Here is a 15272-nt window from a genome sequence, read left to right as displayed (position 1 = left end):
GAGTTTTATAAAGATTCAAAAGTTTTGGTCTAGGGTGGGTAGTGTAGAAAGTCTATAGGAGAAGAGTTCAGTCAATTAGTTGCATATGCACCTTATTTCTCTCAGGTGTCTGATTAATAGCCCTCGTTTGTTTAAATTTCCTCCAGACTTTATCGGTAAAAAATAGCGAGTTTATGTATTCCCGATAAATCGAAGGGGACGGTATAAAGCAAAGTTGACATGTCTCCAACATGACCGTCCACTTTGCGACGGTAAAAACACCAATTACCGCCGTCTGTTTAGGTGAGCAATGGCGATATAGAGCCGTACATCAACTATCGAAATATATCAGTTCAGAATTCTTGCCCTCTTCTTACCCTCAAAAAGGTAATCAAAAAACTTATTCTGTGGATAGGCTCAGGTAATACTGTCCTAAAATCTTCGTTTGGTTTATAGGGCTTTCATCTCAATTGATTTTAGCGTGATCATAAAATGTTATATAAGGAAAAGACTAGAACCACTAGTTCACTGAAGAGTCTATAACAATTAATATTCGCTCGACAGCTCTTTAACTCTTTAAAATTTTCACCGTCGATTCATCTTTATAACAGACGGTCACTTTGTTTAATGTGGCTCATATAATGTTCACAGTCAACCACAACTACTTGTCGCCTGATTTCCTCTATTCTAGCCCTAACTTTTTTTGTAAGAAAATAGTTTTACTGTAAAAAATATGTGACTAAAATTTAGAACAGGAACCACGAGAAAAAACTCATTGTCTATTCGAAATACCCCTAAAATTTTTTATGAGGTCAATTTCCAGTGCGAGCCCCTAGGTGATAACGAGATTTTTGAACATTCATTTACCTGAAAAGTTATGGAGAGTAAGCCGGACATCCGCCAGATTTCCTGGTAACGTCATCAGCTGCCCAGTAAGAATTATATTATCAAACCAGGCTTACAAACTGGAAAAATACCAGATAAACTGTAATAGTTTAAAAAGGTTTCGATGACTGGAATACGATATAATTGGGCATTGAATTTTACTGTCTCAGCTAAGAGAACCTAAAGTCTGTTCACGATGAGTGTGCACTCTTTTTTCTTTTAGCTATAACTTTTGAAGGAATTCTTCGTTCTTTATAAATTTGGTATCGTTGGAGAGGTATTTGTGAGTGGAACAATTTGAAGTAAAAAAGTCTTTAAAAAAATTCTAAAAACGAAGATGAAAATGAAGAAGAAAAAAATGAAGATCTTGTAGAGAAGTGCTATAACTATCATTTTCACTGGAGAGATTTTTTGATCTTAGGACGTCATCACTGTGAAGAAATTTCACTAAAATATTTATTCAATATAAAGTTATGATACAAAGTTAATAAGTGATTGACCCCAAAAAACAGCAGAAAACAGCATAAAACAGCGTTTTTAGACGTCAATCAGCTTATAACTTTGTTTGATATCTTTTGACTGAATAATTATTTTTGAAAAATTTTTTCACAGTGATGACGTTCGATAATGAAGGAGTCATTTCAGTGAAAATGATAGTTATAGCACCTTTCTACAAGATCTTCATTTTTTTCTTCTTCATTTTCATCTTCATTTTTAGAATTATTTTATAGATTTTTTTATTCCAAATTGTTCCACTCACTAATATCTTTCCAACAATACCAAATTTATAAAGATTGAGGAATTCCTTCAAAAGTTATAGGTAAATGAAAAAAGAGTGCACACTTAGCGTGAATAGACTTTAAGATAAGCCTAGTCTCTGTTACCCTATTGCGTATTCGTCCCGGGGGGGGGGGGGTTTCACTCGATTCAAAAACAACCATACGCGCGGCCCAAAATTAGCCATTTGAAATTGGACCCTTACAGTGCAGGGAAAATTTTACAAAATTTGAGCAAATTTGTGCGAAAAATCGAATTTTTTTTTACCATTTTTAGGCAAAATATGGTCAGATTTTCAAAATTTTACAGCTTAGAGTGCAATTTTTCTCATCTTTGCTCATTACGATCCTTACAGTGCACTTTGGGAAGTTTGGAGAATATACCCTTAAGGGCCGCACGTATGGTAGGCCATTTACCTTGAGGCTCCCCTCGGGTATTTGTTAATCTTCAAACCTAAATTAACATCTCTTTCTTTCTGGAATGCCAATCTTAATCACCAAATCCTAGAGAGAGAGTGTTTTTAACTAACCTAGACAATCTTAATTAGGTTCTAAACTTGCCATTTCCTTTTCCGATTAAGGAATTTGACAAGGGCTCAATAATACTTAAATGGTTAAAAACTCACTCTCATAAACTTTCACGCAACAACTAAATTTTAGAGGATTGATTTTTAATTACTGCACCATCTGTTAATATATTTCAAAAAATAAAATGTTTCAAAATTATTACTTCACTATTTACAAACATGTACATGGATAAATTTAAAATGAAACCATTATCTAAAACTTTGGAAATGCTTTTCCTGGACAGAGTTTATTTATTGGACAGGGGAGGGGATTTTGGGTAATTTAACCGTCCTACTTTGCACGAAGTCGTAAGCTGAATGACGAGGTGTTCCTTTAGCCAGTTGTTCATCTGAACAATAAACAGCCTGAAACAAGGAAACGTAAAAGAAATTTTAAAATTTTACTATCTATAAGCATAACACTTATACGCATGTCTAGGCAGAATTCTTGGAAATATTTAAGCATATCGATGATAAATTTCAAAATATTGACAAATCAAAGATAACAAGAAAAACATGCACAATGTGCAATTCACCCCAATTAAATCAGTATTATAGTTTAAATTTTTAATTTTGTGGGTCAAACAAGTATTTTGCTGAGCAAAACGAGCCGCACAAAAACCATATGGTTATAAAAAATCGCGAAAGGATTATTTTAATCTCATAACACCCTTCACATTTTTTTATAAGAAAAAACTGTATAAGAACATAAGGCTTCGATGGCCATAATAGTAAGAACAAGTTAAGAATATGTTGAGGCTTTGCAGACTTTAAAACGCCAGGTTTCTTAGGAGAATCTTACTAAAATACTCGAAAAATGGCGAAAATAAGAATATGTTAAGAACATTTTTAAGCCTAAAACTCAAAAAGTTAAGAGCATCCCGAGGCTTCAAAATTTTTGGATGTTCTTATAAAAAACAAAGTGTACTGCACATTACAAATTTTCAATTACCTTTGTTTTGTCTGTTTTCTTTTTGGTGGGACTCTTTTTTCTTGGAGGAACAATTCCCAAATCACCGAGCTTGTAATGAGCTGCATGTGGTGGCCTACAAATAATAAGAATCGCAAAGGTATGATTTATCTGGTACCTTTAAACATTCTATCGCATTTCTCTTTTAAGGCAAGAAATTCCACATTCTTTAATCAAAGTTCTGGGGGGAGGTACTTAGGCAAAAATGGGTGCTGGGTATGTGCAGACGGTAAGGGTCGGTTTTTCACTCTTCAAAGTCTCTCAGGGTCGGAAAAATCAGAAAGTTTTAAATTATTCTCTCCGTCCGCACATACCCCTCATCCGCCAACCCTAGTACCCAGGGTGAAAGTTTCTAACAAGATTTCAATGGGGATGGTTTATTCGTTTTCAAATCAAAAAGTAAAATGGTTCAGACAGGAAACCGTTTCTACATTTTATTTTGGGACGATATTGAACTTCCTAATGGCTGCTGAGGTTGAAAGTTTAGGGTATATTAAACATAAGTATGTGGTTATTTTTGGTCATATTTTCTAGTGAAGGTGCTTCAACGGGTTTATGAGACAGGGGTATTCTAAACAAAGTATTTTTGGGAGTAAAATACAGTTTTCGAAAAAAATAATAATCGGAAATCATTTTTTCTAAACAATGCTTTAAGTTTGATACTTTATTGTTTCCGTCTCTTCCCAACTCTAAACAAGTAGGTTTTAAATTCAAACGCAATCAAAGTTTACAATTCAATTCGAAAATGTTTGTCATCCTAAAACCCTAGCAATTGAGTTTCAAGCCCGAAGGGCTAGAGACGAAACTTTAATTCTTCTCAGCTCAGGCAAGAAAAATTGAAGCCACTTATTTCCTATCCAAAACGCGCATAGAATGCACCGTAAACACGACGACGGATTGTATCTAGCGGTTCCTTTGTTTTGGAGGACCACGCTTTTTGAAATATCTAGCTATAGATTTTAGTTTCAATGCGGTGTTTGTGTAAAAACTACGCGCAGGCGTTCTGGATGAAAAATAAGTGGTTTCATTTCCCATCCAGGAGTCTCGCCTCTAGCCCTTCGGGCTTGAAACTCAATGACTCTAGTCCTTTAAAAATAAACGTCCATAAATCATTTTTCAAAGCTGATGACCTCTTTCAAACAAAAACAGATACAGTTATTGCATAAAAATAGAAATCAATTAACAGATAACATATTTGATATCTTTTTTTAAACTAAACCTCATTAACACTTAAAAAGATGCAAAGTCCAAGTTTTAATGACGTCACCGTCAAAACCACTTGGTTTCACTACCGCTGTCCTTGTCCTAAAGGTTAAATATGAAAAACTGCTCTGCGCAGGGCTCCTTGTCCAGGTTCAAAAAGTTGGCAAAAAAATTCAAATGCTTATTTTTAATGAACTAATGGGTGAGATCTTTGGGAAATTTTTTGGAAAATTATTTCGAAAATGAAGAAATTCTTTCTTTGATACGATTTTAATGCCAGCTTGAAAAAAGACTGGAATATCGCGAACAAGGTAAGTCTTATCTTACTCGGCATTTAAAAAAGTTGAATTTCAAAAGAATAATGATTGTGCCATCAACCCATACTAAAGTAATTTTCGGCCTTATGAAAAATTTGGTGCCATTATTTTTGATCAAGTTTCACGAATTATTTTCAGCTTCACGAAAGGAAATCTATTTTAGAAAGGTGATGTATAGAAACCAAATCAAGTGTAAAATTACCATTTTCTAATATAATGTTAAAAGGTTACTTTTTATGGAATTTGTTGAAAGATTAAGACCAATAAAATGTTATCTCCTCATTTATTTTCAATTTGTATTACGTTTAAGACAAAAACTTGGTTTGACCAATCAAACAAAAGGGATAAAAGAAGACAGCTCACTCAGTGACAAAACTATAATAATAAACTAAAAGAGTATCCAAACTCAAAAAAGGCCTTTCCCGAAAAACTTATGTACACCGGACGAAGTTTTCCTATTTAGAGATGGAATATGATGGAGCTTACTATACTATATATTTTTTCAATTTGTTTACTGCAGAATCATCAAGTACCTGACTAACTGGCCTCTGTAATTCATGATATTTATGACTTAATGTTTTTACGGTAGCATCTAAAATAGCCCGTGCGTTTGCCGCTAGATTTCAAAATATGTGGCAAATAGGCAACCAAGTCTTTTTGGGTGCTCCCGTATAAAACATTACGTCATGAATATTCCAGCTCCGAACTTAAAAATACCAGGCCACTAGCCGGGTATGATATACACAAGGAAAGTGATTTACTATATTTTCAAGTAGTTCTGATAGAAAAATAAAATAAAAACATACGATTGCATGGTCATTTGTGATGGTAGACCACAATGCAATTTCTTCTTCGCGATCAAAGTGCGTTTGGCCAGGAAATCATCCAATTGTATGCCGACACCCATTTCAACGGCAACTTTAAGGATTTCGATGACTTTGTAGAGGAGGTTTGTATTCTTCATCTCCACTCGTCCTGCATCTTCCGTCGGATCCTCGTGCTGAAAATAAAGGAGCACAAAGTTGAAGGTTATCTTTAAGACCTTTTGAAGGGTCCTATTTCAAACAAGACTATTGGGTCTGGAATAGAAGCAGACCTTAACTGGTCTTAAAAAAACAAAGGAGACCTTTAGGTGCTGTGATAACGGAGGTCTTGTTTCAAACAAAACCCATGGGTGTAATAAACCCAGGCCCTTAAGAGTCTTTTTCCGAACACAAACATGGTCTTGATTGGCACCATTTACTCTCGGGTACCTAATAGCCGGGGGGGGTTGGAATAAGCAGGGGGGTTGAAAAAAATCTCAAAATTTAATAAGCGGGGGGGGGGTTGGAATAAAAATGTCCTGGGTGGAAAATGTTTGAAAAGGAGGCTAATACAGCAGAATTAAGACAAAAAAGGGAACTTTCAAAAACATTTTCCCAAAAATTAATTAGCGGGGGGGGGGGGGGGTTGGAATAAGAATGTCCTGGGTGGAAAATTTTCGAAAAATTAATTAGCGGGGGGACGGCTATTAGGTACCCGAGAATAAAGGCTTTATTTGAATCAAGACACTAGAGTCTGATTTGCAACAAAAACCCTTTAGTAACTGCGATAACGGATCGCTAATTGAGACACCGAAAAGATATCAGGATAAACCTTTAAAACTGAGAGTGGTTCGTCAGCTCTAAATATGAGATTTTTTGGTCTAGAATTTTTTCAGCTACAGCTTTGAGTACAATGTGTCTCGAAAAAAGTGGACAAATTTTTATATAAAGTAAAATCCTCGAAACTCGTTATTTAAATTAATAAATAGCTTAGAATAATTGAAATATCTCTGTTCAATCAATAGATATTCAATTCCTAAGATGATTGAATAGGTTTTCGAGATTAAAATATTAAGTATACATACTATATAAAATTAGTCTGCTTTATTTGGGACACACTGTATGATAATTAAAATCATGGCTCTTGATTTGTAGATGACCAAAAAAAGTCTATCATTAGGAGAAAACGAATGTCCATCAACAGTACTTAATAGAAAAGATGATTTGAATTCGAATTTGGTAGAGCCAAACTATGAAATAGAGGGAGCATAACTTCAATCTCGTTTTAACCGTCAAATATTTACTAATTTAGAACATTTGAGCTCCTTTTTCTTATGGATGTATTAGAAATGATAGCTAAATCCTTAATACCAGAATACATTACATCAACCAATCATATTTTAAAAGAAGATGCTTAAAATGAAAACATCATTTCATTTACTAGTCAAAAGTTAAACACGTTTTTTTTATAAAATCATCCAAAATTTTTGAAGCCTTCAGATGTTCTCAACTTTTTGGGATCTTAACCAATTTTGGACCGTCTCTACCCATTTCCCTAAGAAATCGAGTGTTTTGAGTCCATAAAGCCTTAAAATGTTCTTAACTTGTTCTTAACATCTTGTGCGTCGAAGCCTTATGTTCTTATATAGTTTGTTCTTATAAAAAAAACACGTGTACCTGAAGTGCTTGTTTCAAGACTTGCGTGGCATCAGATAAAATACCAATCAAATAATTCTTATCATCCAAAACAGTATCTCTTTCTTTTTTCAGTTCCTGGTAACGTTCAGTCAATGCCAAATGTTCTTCGTTGAAACTCCCGTGGTCTTTTTGTAAAGTCTCTAACACTTCTTCCAATTTAGCGTGATCTGACTCTAACTTTTTATAGGAGCTCTCTTTCTCCATGAAGTCCATCAATGTTTCTTCTTGCTCTCTAGCTTTGGCTGTTAACATTCGTATCAGCTAAAATTGAATGGTATTTAATGACTTGGCGTATACTGCGTTAAGCTTAGAAAAGAAAACAAAATTATACCACTGGTACTAATAGACCTTTTCGCTATTGATGTCATTTATATGCAAGCAGCTATTTTTCATACAAATCAAAGATTACTGGAACAGATTTGCGTAGTTTTGCATATCAATGACATCATTTTCGGTTTATAAATGGTTTATCTATTTTTCAATCTATGATTCGTATAAAAAATGGCTGCTTGCACATAAATGACATCAAAGGCGAAAAGGTCTATACTAGAACGTTAATTGAAATTCATAAAGACAAAAACGATAATGTGTCTTTGTTCCTGTGAAGATTAGTAAAGTATTTTGGTTTTTCATGAAAAATAACAAATTATTTGTCTTTCTTCAAATTAGGAATGTTTTTAACCAATTTCTTGAGGAATCCTCTTTTAAAATAGTAGGTATTTTTTTTGGAATTCGGCTTTCGAAAACCATTTTGGGGGTTAGGAGTTTTGCCTACGACGTCTGTTTTTTTACCATTAAAACTTTTGTCAGGCCTAACTCGTGGGCCCCTCTCAAAAATATTTTTAAATTATACTAATTTTCGAACCAATCAAATGCGGTGCGTCTCACAAAAGATGCTACGGCTCTGAAGGGTTTCTCCTCTGCTATTAAGTAAGGGAAACAAGAACAAAATTGTTCGATATTAATGTTTAGAACAAAAAGCAAGATTTGATTATTCATTGCATTAATTTTCGATATCTCATTCAAACATACCTTCTGGTTAGCTGCATTTTTACGTATCAATTCTTTTTCAGTTCCTTCCAAGACATCCAGATGCTGTTTATGATTCTTATTCTTTAGTTTTATTTCATCATTCTCTGTGATCAACTCGACTGTTTTGTCAGACATTTTGGATAGTTGTGAGTTGATCATCACATTTTCACGGATGGTACGTTTGGTTGTGTCAGCCATCTGTTTATTAGATACTTTACGGAATTCTGCAGCCACTGTGTTTACTCGTAGAATCATCTCTTTCTTCAATCTGAAAATTCAAATATTTTTATAAACCTTGGAAAGGAACCAATTTTCTTTTTCTCCCAACAGTTTTAAAGTCTCTTACTTTTCAATATATCGAATACCTTATTCGATAAAGTTCTATGGCTTGGCTAATTTCATTTTATTGGAAGAGTACAAAAAAATAAGTAATTCAAAGTAAACGAGTGCGCTAGTTGAAAAACGATTAATAAACTCTAAAATATTGTGACGAAATATGTCCTCTGAATGAGTCTTTAGGAATTCTTGAGAAAGATGGAAAAATTATGACACATTTAATGCAGAAAGAATTAAGAAAATGACATTTACTATATTAAACAAACAACATAAAATCTAACCTATCTTTATCAACAACAGCTTTTCGTTCCAATTGATAAATCTGTTCTTTATGATCTTCTTCTTTATCCCTCAAAAGTTGTTCCATGTCTGCAAATTTATTCAATAAAGTCTCTTTTTGGACACGAAATTCTTCCAAAGAAGTTAACTTCCCCTGTAAAACCATGTTTTCAGATGTTAACTGGTCTTTAACTTCTTGCATTTCAGTTTTAACAGTTGTAATTTCAACTTCATATTTATCCTTTTGAATATCTTTGGCTTGTTGAACACCAATTATTTTCTCTTGCAAATCAGCAATTTCATCTGATCTTTGTTCCAACTGTTTTTTGAGAAAGGAAACAATTTCTTTCTTATCTGATGCCTGCTGGTCAAATTGTTTTTCCAAGTCCTTATTTCGTAAATCTAGCTCATCGCATTTAGTTTGATATCGAGAGATTTTCAATTCCAAGTCTCTAATTTGAACTAAATAGAACTCCCTTGATAATTCATCAAATATTTTATCAACCGTTACTGAATTGGACTTGGCGCTTTTGGTAGCACTTTTATTTTTTCCACTTTTCTTTCCTCCTTTTTTCTTTTTTGCCATGATTTATCTAAAAAATAAATTCTTTTACTCAAAAACACTAGCATAAAAATAATTACCTAACGAGGACTACCTTATTGGAACTAATTTTCGCGGGTTTTAATTTTAGCGTTTTTCGCGGTTTTTCGTCAAAATCGCGAAAATTTGATCCCACGAAAAATTTTGAGAGCTGAAAACCGCGAAAATTAATTCCCGCGAAATACAATTTTTTCCAATTTTATCGAAAAATTTGAAAAATCCCTAGGACAATGAAAGAAATTTGTCCAAAAAAGGGCAAAACTGCGAAAATTAAAACCCGCGAAAATTCCAGAATGGAAAAAACCGCAAAAATTAAAACCCGCGAAATGCAATTTTCCGGATATTTTTTTTCGACCGCGAAAATTAGTTCCCGCGAAAATTAGTTCCAATAAGGTAATTTTTCTTGTAATTAATTTGCGGGAAACTAATTTTCGTGAAAACTAGTTTTTGCGCTTTCTAGGATGTTTGAGTGTCAATTACCGTGCAATTTTTACTATAAACTCTCGAAAGATCCTAGGAAAATGAAAAAAAATCGAAAAAAGTGGGTGTTCTTCCACACAAAATGCTAATTCCATACCCTCGCACAGCAAAAATTAGTTACCACGAAAATAAGTTCCTTTAACGTACAAAAAATTATTATAGCGAAAGCGCAAACGACATTTCATGGTTATAAGAATATCTTATGTGCTTAATTCTATTCGACTTTTTGTGCTTCATTGCTTCATTTCCCAGAACAAAACTTTACCTAAAGAAAATTGTAACAACAAGCGATTGTAAAAAGACATCTTCTTAGAGGCCCACGGCGTGCCTTGAACCTCAATCATTTAATAAATAAATAAATAAATTAAAGATGAAGAAGAAGAAATATAAAAAATCCGCTGGTTAATTTTGTTTGAATAGATTTGTTCTACCATGGTTGAAAGTTGGCGAAATTTCTATTGTTTCAGAATTTTTTTTTAGCCAATTAAAGGCACAGTCTGCTGATACTTACTATGTTTGCTATATCGTCTAGGCAAAAACGGTAAAAAAAGATGCAAACGTTATTTTTTTATGAGTGAGGTTGTGATGTTTTTGATTGCAGTTGCGTACAGGAACTTGCCAAATGTTCCTAACTGTATTAGGATGTTAGATTTCAGAAATGCTTAATTTGAGAAATTAGAGAAGAAGTCCTTTATGAAATCATCAATACATCATCATAAGATTTAAAATTTAAAATTCGAATATCTAAAAAACTAATGAGCCCCCCCCCCAGCGGACCCTCAAATCACGCAATCACGCAATTTTTTTTCAAAATTCACGCATTCACGCAAATTTTCCTTGAGTTTCACGCAATAACCCGATTTTACAGGAAATTGGAAAATTTCGGGAAAAATCGGGGAAACATTGGAAAATCGGGAAAACTGCATATGACCGGTGGAAAAAAGGGAAAATTCACGTCTTCACGCACAGAATAGCCCAGATTCACGCATTCACGCAATCGAAAAGTGAATTTTCACGTTCACGCAAGTTTTTTCAAATCACGCATTCACACATTTTTTCCCCAATTTTCACGCATTCACGCAACCGAAAATGCCCATTCACGCATTCACGTAAACCGCTGGGGGCCCCACTAAAATGGTCAAGACATGCAATGAAATTTTCACCTCCTTAAATGCATCCTATTTAGAGGAAGCAATTCACAAACAAAGTTTTTTGAAAAACAACGACGTCATTATTTTTACAGCCGACATCTTCAAAAAAATTGAAAAAGTTGGAGACCAACATCATCATTGGGCAAAATTTTATTATCTTTTGATTAGTATTTTTTGAGATATTCAAATTTTAAGTTTTATGATGTCATCAATTTAGACGTCATAAAGCACTTTTTCCCTATATACCAGGCGGTTGGCCTTTAAAGGATCGATAATTGGAACATATATCAATGTAGGATCGATAAAGGATCGATTAATAAATTATCGATTCTTATAAGGGATCCAGTGGGGATCGATACTCAAGAATTTTTTGGTCAGGATCATTTATCGATTACTTATCGATCTTACATTGATCCAATCAAATTATCGATCGTAGAATTATATCAATCCCATATGATATCTATTACCTTAAAAGAAGAAATTTTCGCGAAAGAAATTTTTGCGGAATTTAATTTCGCGAATTTGGGCGTAATTCGCAAAATTAGATTCCGAGAAACACACCAAAATGGCTAAATCGCGAAATTAAATTCCGCGAAATTCGATTTTTGGAGGAAGAAGACGACAATGAAGTTTAATCATGACTTATCATAAAAAAATTCATATTTGATGTTATAATTTTGTTGTTAAAGTTTGTTAATGTGACTGAAATATGTCTTAAAATCTATGAAAAATATCAAAAACATTTTCTCTGTAAAAAGAATTCTTTTGAAATTCCTCAATCGCGAAATTAAATTCCGTGAAACTCTTGAAATCGGCTCATTTGCGAAATTAAATTCCGCGAAATCTGCCATTTTGAGACTCTGATTCGCGAAATTAAATTCCGCGAAAATTTCTTCACACGAAAATTTCTTCCCTTAAGGTACTCATTGTAAATGAAGCAATGGATAATACACAGGAACGACGCTGGGTCCAATGTTCTGGATTGTTTATGACCAACGTTTGATTTGGTGTAATTATTTTCCCTACTTTAGCCAAGCACCGCGCCCTAAACCTCATTCAATTATCAATTAGAATCTGCGATTACTCTTGATCAAGCTATCCGTAAACCGTGACATTGTTTACAACGAGCATTCGATAATTGATCGATAGCTATTCGATAAAAGATCAATAACTACTTGATAAAAGATCGATAGTTGCTCGATAAAAGGTCGATAGCTACATAAACAGGTTGATATATAATTCCGTAACCGATTATAGATAGATAGGTAATCGATAAATGATCACAAGGTAATTATAAATAATCGATGATTGATTGATAATTAATCGATATGTAATCAGTGTAATCAATAGAGGATCGATTGAAAAAAGATCGATGAGGGATCACAGAAGGATCGATATTACCTTCTTGTGTTACTTATGTAGGTTCGAGCAAAGTGTTCAGGTAAGATTCTTGGTGAACCACGCCTCTGTTTGTCGAGGGAAAAAGAACCTCAGCAGATATTTTTCATGTCAAGTATTGAGTTTGAATCCCTATAGGACCCCTACAAAAAGACAAAAAAATAAGTTCATTAGCAGGCATTTCTGAAATATGCATCATAATATGCTTCTTTTGACGAATAAATGACCATGCCAAAGACACCCCCAATTTTCTGCACAAAACTAATGTCTTTTTTAGACATACCATAAGTTACAAAAGTAATTTATGGCATGGTCATGGAGTCAAATGCAGTGGCGTTGTGGAGCGGAGCTTTTTTGAAGGGGCGCCGAAGAGCAATGGGCGCCAAAAGAGATTTTTTTTAAACGCCCAAATCTTAAAAATCATACTTTATGCGCCTTAAATTGCGCCCAGGACCAACTTTACTGAGATAATTTTAAAATACTTGCAATTTTTTTCGCTCACTTCGCTCGCAATACAGTTTAATTGTTAACTTCTTTACAATCTAGCTAATTCATAAGTTTTTTTGTGTACAATATAGCATTATTAGATGAAAATCTAACTGCGCCCCAAGAAATCATAGAAAATCAATTTTTTCGCTCGCTTCGCTGGCATTCACATTGTTTCTATAAGTTTCTTTTCACTCTAGCAAGTGTCAAATTTGTCTATCTTTATTTAGTGATTTAGGGTGTCTTGGCAGTCGATTTTAAATTTTTTTTCTAGTCGGCCCCAACCATGGTGGGGACTGCTTTTCCATTCATCAAAGATATATCTACTCTTCTCCACTAAATATTTCCTTCCTCATTATGCCTAGGAAAATGAATTAGTAAAAGTTTAGAAACTGGTGGGTGGGGGCACCACTTTGGAAAATTGAAGGGGGGCGCCATTTAAAAAAAAATTGACTTTGGCCTCTCCAGAAAGATTTTCCCACAACGCCACTGGCAAATGGTATATTGCGTGATTATAATAACCAAAAGTCTATATTTCTGATTTCTGAGGCAAAAATAGACCTTTTTTTAAAGAGGCAGCCATGTTGAATAATTATGTACTCCAGCATAAAAACAATGATACAGCAGCCATGCATAATTACTGTATCATGCATATTTTAAAAATCATGCATGGCTGTATCATTGTTTTTTAAAGATAGAGTACATGATTATTCAACATGGCTGCCTCTTACAGTTAGTCACACTAGGAAATCTAGCTTTCAGAAAAAACAACATCAGTCATCTACAGGATGTATTTGCAACAACAAGGATGAGAGTTACCTGAATCAAGTTTGCAAGACAATTAATTAAAACTTGAAAGTTTGAAACAAAATAAAACGTGCAGCAGCCAAATATCAACCAAACAAAGTTTGTCATTTAATACACCGTTAAACAGTGTCGACTGCTCACGCCTATGAACAATTTTCCATTGTTTTGATTTTGGCAACCACGGGAAACTTCACTCTCCCCGTAAAAAAATGGTAGGTAAACATCCAGTTCTTATAAGAAAACCCAGCAGAGAAATGGTAGGTAAAGAATTTCTTTTAATCATAAATTTTTTTCCTCTAGATGAATTTTTGTGAAATTTTCAGGAGAGATACATAAAATTGTGAAATATCTAAAACATTCTCTTTGAAGGAAAGAAAAAAATGGCAATGTTTACATTTCTCTAACCTTCCACAGTACTAAAGTGAGCATTTTTACCTACCTATAATTCTTGTAGATGCTAGAAATGCGTTTAATTCTCTCAATCGAAGTGCAGCTTTACACAATGTACGCATCTTATGCCCACAGTTCTCATATATTCTAGCTAATACCTATCGCATACCAGTTAGGATGATCATATACGGCAGCAAAGACATTATGTCAGTTGAAGGGACAACCCAAGGAGACAACCTTGCAATGTCCTTTTATGCAATCGGAATAGCACCCATAATTGAAAACTTGAAAAGAACTATACCAAGTGTAAAGAACGTTGCACTGGCTGATGATATTACCGGTGCAGGAAAATTTATAGAACTAAAGTTTTGGTGGGAGAAGATGATTACCGAAGGGAAAAAGTATGGATATTACGTTAATGAAAGCAAAAACTGGATGATCGTAAAAGACAGTTAACAGCTCGAAGATGCTAAACTAATTTTCCAGGACTCAGCAATAAAGTTTACTGCAGAGGGGAAAAGGCATCTAGGAGCAGCTATAGGGAGTGACAATTTCAGAGAACAGTACGCAAAGGAAAAAGTTAAGATCTGGTGTGATGAGATAGAGAGACTGAGTGAGTATGCAAAAACCCAACCACATGCTGCTTACTCAGCTTTCTGTCACGGTGAAATACATAAGTATACATACTTTATGAGAACTATTCCAGTCATGAGAATGTTTATTGAGCCTTTGGAAAACATTATTACTCAAAAATTCATTCCAAATTTACTTAACTCAATCGTTACCGATCAAGAAAGACAGCTCTTCTCACTCCCCATAAAGAAAGGAGGAATCGGGATACCCATTCTATCGGAGACCTGTGACACTCAATTTGAGAACTCAATGTCGATATCATGCCCTTTAAAATCAATCATCGTAGACCAACTCGATACACTTCCTGATGCTCAATTAGTGAAAGATATTAAAAATGAAAAACAACGACTGAAAGAAAAGGACTTGAACGAAAAAGTTCAGCATATTGACGAGAACCTTTCACCTCAAATGAAAAAAGCGGTGGAAGATACACGCCTGCCTGGAGTATCATCATGGCTGTCAGTACTTCCCCTATCGACTTA

General features: G+C 34.2%; 1 protein-coding gene across 1 annotated transcript; it reads right to left on the bottom strand.

The window, feature by feature from the left end:
- Positions 1 to 2290: 2290 nt before the first annotated feature.
- LOC136810003 (cilia- and flagella-associated protein 157-like) lies at positions 2291 to 10271 on the bottom strand. Its single transcript, XM_067066574.1, has 7 exons — positions 10191 to 10271; positions 8847 to 9437; positions 8230 to 8497; positions 7177 to 7458; positions 5503 to 5696; positions 3159 to 3252; positions 2291 to 2572 (listed from the first exon to the last, which is right to left on the bottom strand). The coding sequence occupies exons 2-7, from the start codon at positions 9428 to 9430 to the stop codon at positions 2459 to 2461; spliced, it is 1536 nt and encodes a 511-aa protein (XP_066922675.1). The 5' UTR covers positions 9431 to 9437; positions 10191 to 10271; the 3' UTR covers positions 2291 to 2458.
- Positions 10272 to 15272: the final 5001 nt, after the last annotated feature.

Source organism: Clytia hemisphaerica, unplaced genomic scaffold, assembly GCF_902728285.1.
Source record: "Clytia hemisphaerica strain Z4C2 unplaced genomic scaffold, Clytia hemisphaerica genome assembly, whole genome shotgun sequence".
NCBI classification, from domain to species: domain Eukaryota; kingdom Metazoa; phylum Cnidaria; class Hydrozoa; order Leptothecata; family Clytiidae; genus Clytia; species Clytia hemisphaerica.
This window is presented reverse-complemented; position numbering and strand designations above follow the sequence as displayed.